The 16,606-nt window shown below is 31.5% G+C and overlaps 1 protein-coding gene across 1 annotated transcript; it reads right to left on the bottom strand.

The window, feature by feature from the left end:
• Positions 1–324: 324 nt before the first annotated feature.
• LOC123015131 (vesicle-associated membrane protein-associated protein B) lies at positions 325–9,421 on the bottom strand. Its single transcript, XM_044414630.1, has 4 exons — positions 9,237–9,421; positions 2,487–2,639; positions 2,147–2,424; positions 325–1,750 (listed from the first exon to the last, which is right to left on the bottom strand). The coding sequence occupies exons 1-4, from the start codon at positions 9,292–9,294 to the stop codon at positions 1,535–1,537; spliced, it is 705 nt and encodes a 234-aa protein (XP_044270565.1). The 5' UTR covers positions 9,295–9,421; the 3' UTR covers positions 325–1,534.
• Positions 9,422–16,606: the final 7,185 nt, after the last annotated feature.

Genomic DNA, 16,606 nt, shown 5'->3' with positions numbered 1-16,606 from the left:
ATTTTTAGTGGCACTACCCTACTTGTGATACACCGTTGAAAAGCTCATAACAAGCGCTTTTCAAAAATGTCATGCAACAACCTATTTGGTAAAGCCGTTTTCCAATTATTCAAAACTAAAACTTTAAATTTTCATTTTTTTGGTGGGTGAATGGAGGTGAGTCACCATGTCATTTTAGGAATCGCCGAAATGGTTTTGAGTGATTCTCAATAACTTTTCCAGTTCTAGAGATACAGTCGACAACAATGTATTCTTATCAAAGACTGAGTTGAAGATGAAATAGTTCTGAATTACAGAGGCGTTTTTGGAGAATTAAAAGGCGAGTGAATGCAACATGTCAGTTATAATTTGCTATGTTTTACATCGGTTCAATTAATATATGCATTTACTTGTATGGAAAGATAACGGCTTACAAAAAGTGTATGAGTAAGTAATGAAGTATAGTTTATTCACTGAAGTTACTTACACTTACCAGGCTAGCATAAAATAGTACAACGTGTTAAAATATAATACATATGAACAATCGCACCAAGCCAAGTTCTTACTACTATTAATTTTAGATGTTTATTTGCCCTAAATCTATAAGTTAACAAAACTCACAGACACATGTAAAAATCTCTTTCATGTCAAATTAATGTAATATCAAGTCCAAGGATGAATAAAAAAAATGTAAATACGACAGCACCACATTAATATGAAGTGGACCTAGTCTAAAGTAGGATGTTTGAAACCCAAATGCAAGAATTACGTGATTCTAAAGTGAACTCTCTCAATGGACCTTGGCAAGTGCTCGATTCTAACTAACAATTACAAAATGACTCAACTATTACCACAAATACTAAGAAAAATTAAAAAATGCAAGAGTCAAGCAACTTTCCCCAATATTAAAACATTAAATTAAAAACAAAATAAATAGATCTAACACAATTGTGACTTTTATTTAAAACAACAGTGCAGGAAGGTTGCTTGACACATTGAGTATACAGAGAAAGTTCAAAGTTATGTACAGTCAGTGCGTGTATGAAAACAACATTCACCTTAAAATGTATCCAAATTTAGCAACAAGTTCGTTTGAACTGTCACTGTATACGAAATGAAAACTTAAGGCATGAAACGTCCAAAAGATGGCTAGTAAGTAAACTTGCCATATATTGTATATATAGTTCTAATTTGCGACTGCTGAGATGAAAAAAAATCAAACATCTATATTCCAAATAAAACAGTTTCCGACATTTAAATTCGTTTAGCTACGTTTTTAATAAACACTCTGTAAAAAAACGACCAACCGAGTATTCCCTCCAACCTCAACACACCACCCTCCTCCATCTAATACTAAACTGTTTTTTGACAATGTTAAGATTGGCAATGAACCGATTGGTCTAAAGATGCAACCAAAACAGCACACCCGTTAAGTATGCACAAGAAATTTTATTTTACAGTAGATAATAATGAAGTAACTGTAATAAATATACAATATATTGGAGTTTGGGCATGGTAAACTGAGTAACACCACGCTAAGTCTCTAAGGAGGGTCTCAGAGGACAAACTTGCCCAATACGATGCCTAAGAAGCCCAAAATTACAGCCACAGCCATGTATATTACTGGGATGTTCTGCTGTTGCGCTGGAGGTGCGTATCGGTTGGTCTGGGTCACTCGCGCTCCTGCTGCCAGCTTTAATTGAAGAATTTCCTCCTTAAGTCGGAGATTCTCCTGCCTCAACGAACTTTCTTCTTCCCTAAGTTGTTGAACCTAACGAAAAAATTACTACTTACAAAAATGACAGTTAAACACACATTTGGAATTGTTACGACCAATTTGCTCACTTTATAATGCCATTAAAATTGATTAGATTTCTAATTACGACTGTGCAATAATAATGAACTTGTTCCAAATAGTGTCTAGAAAAAATGCTACAACACAAGGTCGTGTTTGAGACAAGAAGAGACTATGAATTAATTCATAGTTTTTTGTTTTCATTGGAGGCCACCTGATTATGATCTCACAATACTGTTGATTCACAAAATTTTTGTCAGGTTAATCAGGTTTGATTAAAATTGATAAAACAGAAAATGAGCAATTGTTTTTGTTTAATCTTTCCGCTTTAGATAGAAAGCATAATCTCTAATTTTGAACTGAGTGGCTCACCTCTTCGGCCGCTTTCTGCAATTCCGGATCTATGGCGTTATTGGGTACCGCCGCAACCGCAGCTTTAGGACTAGCTTTAGTGGCTTCCTCTTGACTTTCGTTCTGTTCGACTGGCATTTCAAAAACACATTTCAACTTGGAGTCCATCAGCTGTTCGGGGCCGATTTCTTTCCATAACTGTTCGAGATTCACGTCACCGTCTGGCGCGAATAACGTCTGCACCATAAATTTGTGTTTGTTCTTTTCCGCTGGGTCAAACAGGAACGGCTGGAGACTTACTGAAATATCGACGATTCCCTCTCATTACCTATTCATGAGATTCCGGATTTGAAACACTTACTTGCTATCTCTATTGAAGTGTTGGGCTCTAGGACACCCGAGTTGGGGCGTACGCAGTACTTTTTTGGCGCTGTCGTTTTGATTTTGAAAAGAACCTTTTTGTCTGATGGATTCGTTAGTTTCATGTAAGAGGTCACTGGAGCGGTGAAGGGTCCTGGAAAAGAGCCAAATCTTATGAAATTGCATGATTATGATACATATACAACATTGCTCATAATTTCAAATGCCAACGTAGTTTTCATGTTTGTTTTATTTAATGGACGGGTTTTATAATCTGTATACGACGCAATTGCGGGTGTTTAAGGTCTAAATATACGTCATGGCGAAAATTACGGTTACTTAATGGATTCCCAGTTACACTGTTCTATATTTTACCAAGCATATGCAAAAAAACACAAACGAGAAAACAAAGTCAAAACTGCAATAAAGTATCGAGGTTTAAATTCGAGTGGGCTCGCATTTTTCACATATCACCATATTTTTAATATACAGAGGGATTTTGAGTTATGTGCAAATATTTTAACAGGCGATAGTAGAGCTCAAAAGAAGTCAAAATTACTCAATTTGCCGTTTTATGATTTTTTTTAGATGAGGATACTTTTTTCTGTATGTACCTGTTTTTGTTAATTCTTACTATTTTTTTAATGTTATAAATTTTGAAGAATTAATCTCAGAGATCATATTTGCTTACAATTTGAGTTGGTGTTCAAGGCTGCGCGACAAATTTAAATTTATTCGACGAACAAAACCCTTTGTAGGTATCTCAAAACATTCGAATAAGGCAAGTTGAGTTATTTTGACTTCTTTTGAGCTCTACTAATGCCTAAAAAAATAAAATATTTGCACATACTTCAAAATCACCCTGCACAAAGAGTTCTAATAAAAATCTTTGCCGTCAACGTATTAATATGCATTATTTTGCAGCATCTTTTATTGATGTCTTTGCTTGGAGCCCTGTACAGGGTGTCCCAAGTTTAAGGGCCGGCGTAAAAATAAATATTTTTAATTGATAAAAAAAAAAATTGCTAGTGCAAACGATAGAGGATTATGTATATAGACTTGCATTTGATGCTTTAATATTGTTCAAAATTTTTAGCGTATATCAGTGAGACCCTAAAAACCAAATTTTGTACAATATCAAAACATCAAATTAAAATGTTCTCTGTCGTTTACACTGTCAATTTTTTTTCAATTAATTATAAATATTTATTTTTGCGCCGGCCATAAAACTTGAGACACCCTGTACAACGATAGTCGTCAAAAATCGTAGAAACTTGTACAAAATTGTGTCAAAACATTTGAGGAAACTTAAAGACGGTTATAAAATTCATTAAGTAAACGGGAAAAGTGCCAAAATTACATCAGACGACTTATTTAAAGTAGAAAAACCCTAAGAAAAACCTTTCCACATTAAATATAACGAATTTTCCTTGATGTTTATGAAAATCAGGGAAACTTATTTAGTTCACTCAATTCAATTAACATCCTAATTTCCTGTAACTGGTATCCTTTCACTGATTCCTTTGAGTCTTTTCACTTTGACACGAAAAACGATTAATTTAAATAAACGCATCCTTTGGTACGTTTCTCTCCCATCTACAAAATTTCTTCATTTCACGTGAAAAGATTTAATTTAAAAATCTCGATTCTTTACTACTGTGCGTGCTTTGTGTATATTATTGTAGTTTGCTAAATTTATTTCGTAGTCTCACAGTCTTTCAACAATAAGAGAATTGTTTTATGTTTAAATAAACTTCGAATTTTTATTTGGCGGAAGTACCTGTTGATTATTCGATTCACGTAAATCACTTTCCTTTCCACTGAATAATTTTAAAATTGTTTGAAGCTGACCCGAGGAATGCGACTTCGAGTAGGGTCAGGTGTTTTGGCAGTTGGACCAATTCTTAGTTTAAAATTAGTTACGGAATTTGAATAAAATGAAAAGAAACTGAATTTTGATCAGAGAGAGAAATTTAATTTTTATGATTTTCGATTATCCTGGAAACTTCAAGCAGTTGCTTGCATAATAATGCACACATGGCCTAGCAGCTGGTCCACTCGTGTTAATAACCTAGATTGTCGTCATGTGTTAAGGTAGGTCGAATATTTCTCTCGCTTTTCGGACAAGGAATTTAGATTAAGAATTGCCAATCAAGATTAGTGAAAAGTATTTTATTGGAATCTTCAACAATTTTTTTGGACTAGTTTCATGCAAAGTCGAGAGAGCCATTATGTAGTCTAGCACGCAATTATCTTTATGCAATAAACTACGTTTAATAGTCCCACTTGTTCTCATAAGATCCCTCTTAAATTTCCACCATGCATTGTAATCCTTGAGTCTCCCTTTTTGAGTAAGATGAAAGAAATAAAGCGGCGGCAATCTAACATTCTACACTTTTATTAGGTCAAATAAGAGAAGAATCAAATTCATTTCTTTTGTTGTACACTTGTTGCTTTCGCCAGTTAAATTATGTCTAAAGCAAGAAAAGTATAAATACTGAATATTTTTTAACCTTCAAGAGCAAATTAGCAGAGATATTAATTATTGTCGCATCAGAATCTAATGATTTTGTAATAACAATAATATTCATTTTTGTTTCACTGATATCAGTTTATTATTTCATAATATCAATGACAAGTAATTCGAATGAAGTTTAATTATTCAAAAGAAAATGAGGGTGAAGTGTTTTTTTATTAATGGAGCGAATCAATTGAAAATTATTTGCTTTATCATTCATTTAAAATTCAGTATTACCCCACAGACAGAATTTCCGAATTAACAAAGACGTATATTTACGTAACAAAGTGGTCACTTGTGAAATTTCACTTCTTTAAAGGACGACAAACATCGCGTGAGCCGCAGGACGTCAATTTATCATTGTTCCAGTCCAAAAATAAAAAAATTTGCTTGTTTCCACAAGAAATAGATTTACTTGGAAACAAAACAGCAGACATAATTCTAAGTTAAGTAACAATTAGAGATAATAATAGTGGTTAATACCTATGATAAAATAAATCTTAATTTATTATGTTTTCAATTAGATATTCCAAGCGAATACACTGTTAAGCTTTTAATTTCAAGTCGATTTCTGCTGAAAAATTACACCAGGAGTTTCTAAGCAGGCAAATTAAAATAAAATCCATATTGTTCGCTGTCTGACGCAGGAAAATGCCATTCCTTACGGTTTACAAAGGAAAATTTATATTTTATATAAGGCTCGAGTGCTTTAAAAATGCACGACTTACTTTCCCTCTGATTTTTTTATAAATAGCTCAATAAAATTATTTCGTGACTAATTTAATAAACCAAACAAATGAATCTGAATTTCTCCAACAATAAGGTTAAATTAAGCGTAAGAGCGTTTTGTTGCTACCACTCGAACTTGTAATTAATTCGTGGGAAATAAAAGACACTTTATAGGGGCTCTCTTAATAAGAAATTCTTATGTCTCATTCTATTCTCTTCAATCAGCAGATTAGCAGTTCTTTTGTTCGACGTAACAATTAAATTTGGATTATTCCAAGTAACATTTGTGGGAGTGAATCCGAATTAAATTGCCGTTCTCTGACACTGGGACAACTTTAAATATTTAAACTTTGCCCTATGCTAATTTGATGTAAATGATACGATCGATTGACGTTTTTTACAGATATCCATTGTTATTAATTAATATTAAAAATCGGCAAATTCGAACTGTTCCAATTACTCCGACTCGATTGATTCGGTGAAACTCCATGTGTTCCTTCACGGAGCATCTGACGACTTTTTGCCGCACCTACGGCCACTTTTGACCGGTTTTAATAATAACCGTACGTACATAATTTTTTAAGCACAAAACTTGCGAGTTTTATAATTTCAATTCTTCATCATCTTATTTTTCTAATAAATTTTCAACTGTAACTAGCTAGCTATAAAGCATGATTTTTGTGGTCAATGAAATTTTTATTATTTGTTTAAAATTTTGAGATAAACAGTAATTTTTCCAAATGGAAAAAAGACGTTTTCATAATACAGTCTACAACAATTGATTTTTCACTGTATTCGAAAATAAGACCGTTATTTTCAAAACAAAATCCGGTTGCCGGCACAAGCCAAGCTGGTAATGGGACTTTCGCGGTCTTATTTTTGAATACATCAGAAAATCAATTGATGACTGACTCATGACTGTAAGAATAAATAAATGTTTCAAACGTGAACTAATTTTCTATTAATATACCTATAAATAATTTTTTTCTTAAATCGAAATCGTTCAACTTTTTTTAACTAAAACTGTGAGAAGCATTGCAGTTTTATGAAAAATATAATTACGTTTTGTCCTGTTTTTCATTAAATTTTAAAACAATAAATGTGACTGTTTTGCAATGCAAGTAACGCCAGTTGTTTTTTTTTTTTGAGGGAGTCTGTGGCTTTTTCATAGACGAAAATACCTCAAAGATAATATACTAACTGTGTAACAGACTATCACAGCATTTAAATTAATTTTAGTGAGAAACCTCAAGTTGCTATAAATAGTTTATTATAAAAGTTGATTACTTAGTGTAGATTTTAAAATTAGATTTCTGAATACAAGAATATCTCGTATTAATTTTTTTGGCTAATTTTGTATAAGAAGATGATTTTCTCAATATAATAGTCTACCTAAACGACGAAAAACCTACTCAGTAGTGCGTGTTTTTTTTACATTTCTTTTTAAATCGCTAAAATCTAAAACTAAATATAGGGTGTTTCACATAACTTTAGGCTTGTGCCTAATGTACGCACCCAAATATACAAAATTCACAAAACACTAGATACAAAAAATCCACATTTAATTATTTAATTTTTGGAAACCCATGACAGTAGTTCAGTAATGACAGTAGTCAAACTAATCACTGTTTCATTAATAGTCATAAATTGCAGTTTTTCAGAAACAATCCTCATTTGTTATATCAAGAGACGGCATAAATATGATTCTAGTTTATCTATCTTAATCACTAACTAAATAAAAATGTTGTAATTTTTGAAAGGGTGAACAAACTAGGAAGATTATCCAAATTTTCAAAATTTGTAATCGAGTTCGTATCGGAATGATTGCATCTTACAGGCCTCGTAAAATTATGGGAAACACCCTGTATTTTCTACTGACTGGAGTCACTAATATACAGAGTTTCAGTCTTAAGAACAACCTAAAACCGATTTTGTTAATTGATTAAATAAAAAAATATATGTAATATGACTGTTTCTTTTTTTCTTAAATTTTAAAGTAGCAAAATTTAAAACACTACAATTCTGTGAAATAATGAGACGTGATGTTAAACAAATGATTTTTTTAATACAAAAATGTCATTATTTAATTGTTGGGACGTTTGAAATAATCATATTAACAATTTTTCTCAAATATGTTTGTAAAAATATTTTTCCTACGACCATATACGAAACTAGATCATAACGCACAATTATATATGCGCGAAAATTGACATTATCGTACGAGGTTGTTTTGTATTTCGAATTCGAATGTTTTGTATTTTTTCATTTAACGTATTTTTTTTTTGTATCCATTATAAAAAATAAATCGTTATTCAACGTATTTTTGTATCCATTATAAAAAATAAATCGTTATGAAAAAAAATATGTTCGTAAGAAAAAAATTATTTATGGTCGTAGGAAAAATAGTGTACAAAACTTGCAAGAAAGTTTCTAACGCACTCGCGGTATTGCACTTTCCGTGCTCGTTATGTAATATACTAGTAATTGCAGTTATAGGTAGAAAAAAAAAGGTTTTCTTAAGCGTCGCAGCAAGAAGTATGGATTATTTGCTAAAACAAAGCCTCGTTTTTTGTCAGTTTCATTATATGCCTCAGTGAGATGTCAAATCTTTAACAGACGGTAGAACTTCGCAAACAAAAGCCATCAAAAAGACATTATTTGAGACAATAAGCGAGTAGTTGCAAACTTTTAACACTAATTTACGCCTTTTTTCGATGACGTTTTAGTAAAAATGTGATGTAAATGTAAACTTCAAAATATTTCTTGAATAGTTCTTTTCTTTCAGGTCAAGACATTTTGTATGGTAATCATAGCGAATATTGAATTTATGGTAATATAGACGGTGTTAACACAGTCCATGTGACAGTAAGTATATCAAATGTAAACCTAAGACGAAAACACCTTGAATCGTGTTAATATGCATTACTTAACATGTCTAGTAATACAATCCGAAAAAGTGATCAATCTAAAACTCAGACACACATGATTTGGTGGAATTTTAGTCGCTTCGTAGAAATTGTTACAAGCTTGTCTTTCAAAATTTTGATCTACAATATGCTTCAAGCATGTACTAGACTTATATTTAGGTAACTAAAAATATTGCCATCTCGTCGAAATTTGTGTCAAGATCGGTTCTTCCCCTCGGCGCGGGATATTGATATATGATAAACCTTATGTAAGGCTTCGCACATTGTGTCAGTCGGACTTCCTCACTAGTGTAACGTTTGTAGACGCATTCCACCCCCGAATCTGGCTAACCTCTCGTATTTTGACAGCTTCATTCGCACTTTGTGTCATGAATATGCAATAATTCGCGCATCACATTCGATTTTGAGGCGCCGTTAATGTGGGCCCGCGCCTCGCTCCGGCCCTGGCAAACTCGGGGGTGGCGTGGCAGGAGCCCCCGACCACGTCAAAATCTTGAAATAGATTCCTTGGGCTAGAGGCAACTATTTGTTATTGGCGGATCGTGGAATAGGTCAATATATCGTCGAGAGGGCTCACCTCGAAATCGCAGCTCGCTCTGGGGTTCGATGTGTAGGACCTGTTCGGGCTTCGCCATTATTTTAACCTATCACTGGATGTAACCACCAAAAACAACTACAAACTCAATTTTTTTACACACTTTCGGTGACAGATCCCGGTTATGCTGCACTTTCTGACAGCCAACGCGCACGCGCGCAAATTAAGATGGCTGCGTGTACCACAAGCGGTGACATCATCGGCCAACGACCAAATTTTCAAATTTGGCAATTCTAAACATAGTTTGACTACTAATCAACAGAGGGCAGGTTAGATGAAACAAGTTATTTTTTGATGCAACGTTACAGTAAACTGTTCAAGTTTAAAACCGAGGCGCTAGTTTATGGCATACATAATCAAATTTATGTCAGTTCAAAAAATGACATTATGATTGACGTTCGAAACTAAAATTTGAAAATTTTAGTTGAAATTTATTTTCTGCGTTGATTTTTTCCGGAACAATTATGCCAACAATACCTACGTGTTTTTCTATAAGTTCAATAAATTATTGTGATTTGTTGTCATTTTTTCTCTAGCTGTCAGGATAAAAATTACAAAAATCGAAAGTGATGTTAGTTGTATAAAGCCCGTTTTACATTTTTGTGCCAGTCGAATGACAAATCGTTCAAAATTTCGTGCCCGCAAATTATTTACAGATTGAAAATTATCATTATTTATTTATTTATATACGCTATACATGCATATTTGATATACACGCTGTCCCAGCGAGAAAAAAAAAACAATTTATTTCAAAAACTAAGCAAAATAACTAATAGAAGTTTAGCCTGAAAACATTGAAATTAAAAGCTACATCTATAAAAAAGCAAAGAAACATAATATGGTGTCGTAATTACTTATTATTAATTAAAAACACAAGTTTGTATTGTAACTGATTTTTGGGACACGCTGTATATTTGAAATTGCCAATATAATTTTTGTAAAATTTTAATACTTATTTAAAGATAAATAATGGACTTTATCAACACTTTGATGGGACATCCTGTATTTTAAACTTGTCACAGAATATACTATTTTCAGTAATTAAAATGTAGAGTAATAAATGTTGATATAGTAACAGGATTAATGATCATAAAAAACTTTTTTTTGAAAATACTGAGAAATATTTTAAATTTACTATAAATTTTGACATTTATTTTTTGACATTTGACATTTTTTTATGTGTATTTCAGGATACTAATGATCTGGTATATGTTTTTCTACAATTATTTAGTGAAGGGACAAAAATTTTGCCAATAAAAGCCACAAATAACATTGAACACAGTTACAATTTAGGATACAGCTTCTTTGTTTCCTCTTTTAATAGCCTATAGTCAAAGTGCAAACTTTAAACCCTCATAACTTCGACATTATTATAGATATTTTTTTTAACATTTTTTTCATGTTCCTGGTATCTAACCTTATATGGCATTTTTCTCTGGGGCGCGAGTTCTGGCGCACTCTGTATATGAAAACAAATACAGGCTGTTTTATTTAAATAAAAATCATAAGTTATTCAACTTCTTGCGGGTTAGTGCAACCTGTAAAGTGTCTATCTAGTCGATTATTTGCTAAAACTATATGCAATTCTAAATTTTTCTTTTGCAACAAATTTGTCAGAAATATATTTATAGCCGACTCAGCAGTGATTTTTTATATGTCGTTTTTTATCACAAAAACAATTGCTTAGTTCCAAGTTTTATTTAAATAATACTTTAGTATGACATAAACATAAACATACTCGTATGAGTCCGAAAACGATTCATTTATGAGAATATTTATAGAATATTCAATTTTAAGATAAAAGTTTCCTATGAACATGTATTGAAAAATATTAACTAAGGGACCTACATCCCCTGAAAGGGGTACATTTTTTAATGGATTTTTTCCAATATTTCAGCAACCATTGGTAGATAAAATTACAAAATTTGGTACGACTGATGATCTTTATGCACCCAAACGAATTCAAAGATAAAATGTTGAAATTTTTACTTAGGGGCGTCCTAAACTAGGGGGTTTAGGGAAAAAGTTCTTTAACTATTTTAGCTGTTGGTTCTTGCCACTTTAAGCCACACAATTTTAAATTTTATAGTTTTTCACAAAAAAAGATCTTTTGCGTTTTTTCGATACAACTTACCGTTTTTAAGTAATATCAGTTTACACATTTGTGTTACAGACCATAAAGAGGATAAAAGTTAAAAATTAAATTTGTCTTACCGTTTAAGACGCCTGTGATTAAAAATTTTTTTGAAACTAATCTGTGAATTCGTTCAGGTGTTTAAAGGTTATTAGCTGTATCAACTTGTAATTTTATCTATTCTGCAATAGTGAAAAAATCCCATTAAAAAACGCATTTATCTCAGCTGGTGTAGCTCGTCTACATAACATTTTTTGATACATGTTCTTAGGAAACTTTTGTCTTAAAATTGAATATTCTATCACCTGTTTAAATATGTAACAATAAAAACGGAACACCTGTATAAACAAGAATACCGTTTCATAATGATATTATAATAAACTGTATGCAACAAAAGCTTTTTGTAAGCACCTTAAATTGATCGTATCGCGAAAAAAAAAGTTTGATATGGTCTTGACTTTGAATTTGTAGGTAAAAATCTACTTAGTTTGAATATTTGTTGTTTTTAACATCATTAAATAAATTCCCAACACTACACATATGGATTAGCAAACCAAAAAAAAAACGTTTTTCTCTGACTGTACAGTACATTAGACCCATTTGTTGCCATCATTGAGTTTAATGTGTTGCCTACCTATGTTGACAACAAAATTTTTAGCTCAAACGCACTCCATGTCCAATGTCTTTAACGAATGAAGATAGAAACTTTTTTTTCAGAATAACGTTTTCTATAATCACTGGTTGAGGTATGGCGGTTTACTTCTAGAACACTATATAGAGTGCACTATTTAAAAAAATATAACTTTGGTTCACCACCCTGTATACAACACTTTGTGTATAATAAAAATATTTAAAAAATGCACATTTTAAATAGATCTACCGAACGTTGAAAAGGCATGTCAATATTAATATACAGTATGTCCTCGAATTGAGTTTACAATGAGAAAAAAAATTATCTTTGATTTTACGCCAAAACTGCAAAGGAAATTTTTTTTGCTTTATCTGAAACAAGCGAGCAAATCTGTAATTAAAACCTCATTATTCTAATTCAGTGAAAAAAAAAGTTATATTTTTTTTCTTAATTTTGGACTTAGAAGTAAGTTTTCTTTGCTTTTTAAGACCTATCACATTGGCGGTTTTATTTTAGTCCAAAATCTAGACAAAAATTAACTTTTCGTTCCACTGACTCAGAATAATGAATAATTTTAATTACAGATTCGCTCGTTTCAGATAAAGCAAAAAAGTTTTTCCTTTGCAGTTTTGGCCTAAAATCAAAGATATTTTTTTTTCCTCTTGTAAACTCAATCCGGGGACATACTGTACTTATCAATTAATAGACCAATTGCACACCCTTAGATCAGCCTGTATAATCGGTACTGTAAAATTACCAACCTTACAGAAAACAGTTCAAGTAACAAAATAAAAAAATGCTTTCTGTGAAAGCTGAAAGTATCTTGTATTTCCATCTCTGACTCCAATAGCGGCTTGAATCCGTTGTTCATTCCATTCTTTCTTTATAGGTCTATCTAGTGTGTTAATCTAAATTCGTTGTTCTCAAATGCACCAATTTAGATGATCCCAATCATGTTCGATGGGATTAAGATCAGGACCACTGTGCTGGCCATACCATTGTTGCGATTCCAATCTTGTTAAAGTAAGAGTTCACAATTCTGGCAACATGTGGGCAGGCTTTATCGTGCATGAGAAGAAAATCTGCACCTTATTTAAAAATTACTTAATAGTTTAATTTGCTTATTTAAAACCTCTATGGTAAAACTGTAAAAAATAGGAAATGCAGGAGAAAAAAATTATCATTTTTACGATTTATTTCATTTTATAAAATAAATGTTGATATTTTTGTAAATTAACACACCATGTTAGTACAGAAAGACGTTTTGTAAAATTTTGTGTTTATTAAGTACCTAATTCCAAATAATTTTTTTGATTTAATTGCTATAAACATGCTGATATGTAAATGTACTCGTATATGGTAAATTTTTACCTTCTCGATAAAATCAGTGTAAAGTTTACTCACTCACGCTAATTTTCATTACATTTTAACGAGATTTATGTAATAAATAAATAGATATGTAATATCTTAGATTAATCACTCTGATTGATATAAGTAATTTTACGCGTGTGCTTTTTTATTAAATCTGGTTACGTTCAAAACGTGAAATAATTTTCTCTCCACAATTCGAGAAAATTGAAAATAATTCCCTGTAGATATAAAAGATAGAATTTGTTCTCTGATTTTGCTTGAGGTTTGCTATAATTACGTTGATACAAGTTTAGAACGCTCGACTATTGCTATTTGATATCAATGTGCAATCTACATATACGAGTACGAGTTGAATTGCAATCAAATCTTAATTCACAATTGATTTGACTTTTTGCAATGCAAAGTAAATGACAACTTAATTCGATTTAGTTCAATTCTTAATTAAATTCGCTTTTTTCAAATCAGTTCTTAATATCTTATACTCGTACAAGTGTGGTGTAATAAATATGGCTTAGTTTATAAAAAAAAAAACTGTGATTTATATCTTGCGGGAAAAGATAGCAAACAGACAAAAAATTGTTTTAGAACAGTAACAAAAAGAAAGTTGAAAATTTCAGCAGTTATTGTAGTAATTAGAATTATTAAAGAATTTATAAAGATTTATACGCTTTATTTTTTTTAGCTACCCGGATTCTGTAAATAAATAAATTAAGAAAAAAAGTTTTCAAAGAAATACATATTTTAATTCTTTATTGACAAGTTTATTAAAAGCACATTACTAAATCTTTAAAATATAAATTTAAGAAAATACAATTATTTGATCAGCTATTTCGTGCATTTTTGTCGTACATTTTCTATGTTTATTCTTATTTATTCATTTCTCTTAAACCACACGCGAAGTTTTTATTGGTTTCGGCAGCTACTTTTGTAGAAAACTACAGTTTATATTTAACATTAACTAACAGACTGGCAGTCTTATTTACTACTTATTTTACGCCGCAAACATGTTTAAACCGAAGCTCGAGTTGAAGCCAAAACTGGTACCGTTGCTTACCAATAACTTCGATTTTTTTTATAATTTACTATTATTTGTTCAGGCAAGGCCAAGTTGAACAATCAAATTATTTATTAAAATTGTTCACACGTATCCAAACTAACTAAACCTATTTGCAAATTATGCAATATGTTGCTCACATATATTAGAATTGCATCAGTGCAAATATTGTGGGTCACTAGACAGAAACTGGATGTCCTCTGGTCTGTTAATCCCACAGGAAGTGTAAACACATACAACAATTTCGACACGTTTCAGTTTCTGCATTATGAAGAAATTGCTCAATTAGCTAATCCAACACAAACAGCACATAATCACACTCGGTGTGATACAAACCATCTGGGATTACATTATGTAATCAATCATAATACCAAATGTTTATGTCCGATTCGGTTTTATTCAGTTTCATTCACAAATCTCCCTTTTAGCAAAATTACTTTTCTATTCCAGGATTTGTCCGGCGTGATTTTTACCCGTATCCGTAACTTTACAAGTATTATCTCCACATAACCAAAATTTATTAATATCATCGACCTTTATTAAATGTTAAGTAGAGATATTGGCGGCATTACTTGCGCTTGGGTACTCCGCGCCCTACATTCTAACAAAGTGAATCTTGTTGGAAACGATCGCTGGCGTTTTTAAGATTGGAGAAGTGTCTATCGAAACTCCTTCTACACAAGAACTTATTTATTTAAGTGTTTCAAGCACAAAAATAAACCGCACGGCCATTGAACGTTTTTTCCGATCTGTTTTCTTAGCGAATAGAGTAATAGTTTGTTGGTACAAGAATAAAGAGAGTAAGCCACATCAAAGAGTATTTAAATAGCTCCTTTCTTATACTCCTGAATATAAATGAACAAACTTGAGGTAACTTTGTATTTGGCTTAAAATTTAGTCTTAGGAATAAATTTCCTTTGAGTACAAAAGTGTTTCTTTTGTTTGAAAATTGAGTGTATATTAATAGTTCACATCGATAGGTGTTGAAAGCTTTGTTTTATAAACACTACAAAGCTTGACAGTGACAACTTCATCGATTTTAAAGGTTGTATAGACGCACTTTGCCTCTTTTGTTACATTGTTCACTATTTCGAGAACCTCTTATATCATTCCTTCTGAAACTTCTCTTATTTCTTATTTGGTACCTAGATATGTGAATGTGAACACTCGACATCTACCTCTCTTATTTGAGACTCAATTTCTATTCATAACAATATATTTTTACCGTGGAGGTAGATTATTTACTTTAAATGTGTTTCCAGAAATTATCACTGACTTTTTACTTGATAAACAATCTACTTCATTAATACATCTTTTTTAATTTTTATGTAAGTATTTATTTATTTTTTATTTAAGATGATAATTGTTTTCGACGTGTAATATTATGATTACAAGAAGCTGGAAAAGCTTGTACATGATACGAGTATTAACCATTAATGGAAAAAATAGTTATTTATGTACCAAAAGAATAAACAACTACTTTAATCCCAAGAATGTAGGTTATGTCAGAGACGACCGAACGCTGATAATTTACAATGTATGTGCAAAAACTCTAAAAATTGCTGAATTAGCAAAAGACATAAGAAAGAGACAACATTGGTAAATGTCAGTAAAAGCTTAAGCCAAAAAATAGAGTTTTTACTCCATGCCTGAAAGGTAAATTTTTTACTTATGTCATCTATAGTCATTAAGGGTCACTTTTGTGACGTTTGCGAATAAATCATATAAGTTACAATTTTGACAAAAAACATCGCATAACACAAAAGCAAAACAAAATTTCATTCTCAAAACACGATCACATGTTTTCTAGCACTTCAATTCTAATTAATTATTACTTTCTGAAGGCAAATGATAAAAATCCGCTTTCTTCATACTTTTTATTCAATACTTTATTAAATATTCTTTTTATTTAATACTTTTATCCACAATCACTCTATAAAGAGACTTTATGCCACGCTTTAGATGCGTATAAACTACCACTTTATCCACTAGTGGAATAAAGTAACTTTATTTCACTGTTAGTAACCAGCGCACCGCGTAACAGCTTACTACGTTTAATCGAAAGCACATTTGGCGTGACGTTTAAATGTCAGTTTAATTTGTAATTAAGTTTGGAATAATTTGGGCCTGTGATTGTGGATAAAACGTTATATTGCAGTCGT

This window comes from Tribolium madens, unplaced genomic scaffold (genome assembly GCF_015345945.1).
Source record: "Tribolium madens isolate multiple individuals breed KSU strain unplaced genomic scaffold, Tmad_KSU_1.1 Scaffold_97;HRSCAF=244;Tcas5.2_LG3a, whole genome shotgun sequence".
Lineage (NCBI taxonomy): Eukaryota > Metazoa > Arthropoda > Insecta > Coleoptera > Tenebrionidae > Tribolium > Tribolium madens.
This window is presented reverse-complemented; position numbering and strand designations above follow the sequence as displayed.

Coding starts and splice junctions, on each gene's coding strand:
- LOC123015131 (XM_044414630.1), bottom strand. CDS start 9,294: ATGGCGAAGCCCGAACAGGTCCTACACATCGAACCCCAGAGCGAGCTG. Junction 2,640..9,236: donor GAGCGAGCTGCGATTTCGAG/GTGAGCCCTCTC, acceptor GCTCTTTTCCAG/GACCCTTCACCGCTCCAGTG. Junction 1,751..2,146: donor TGCAGAAAGCGGCCGAAGAG/GTGAGCCACTCA, acceptor TTTTTTCGTTAG/GTTCAACAACTTAGGGAAGA.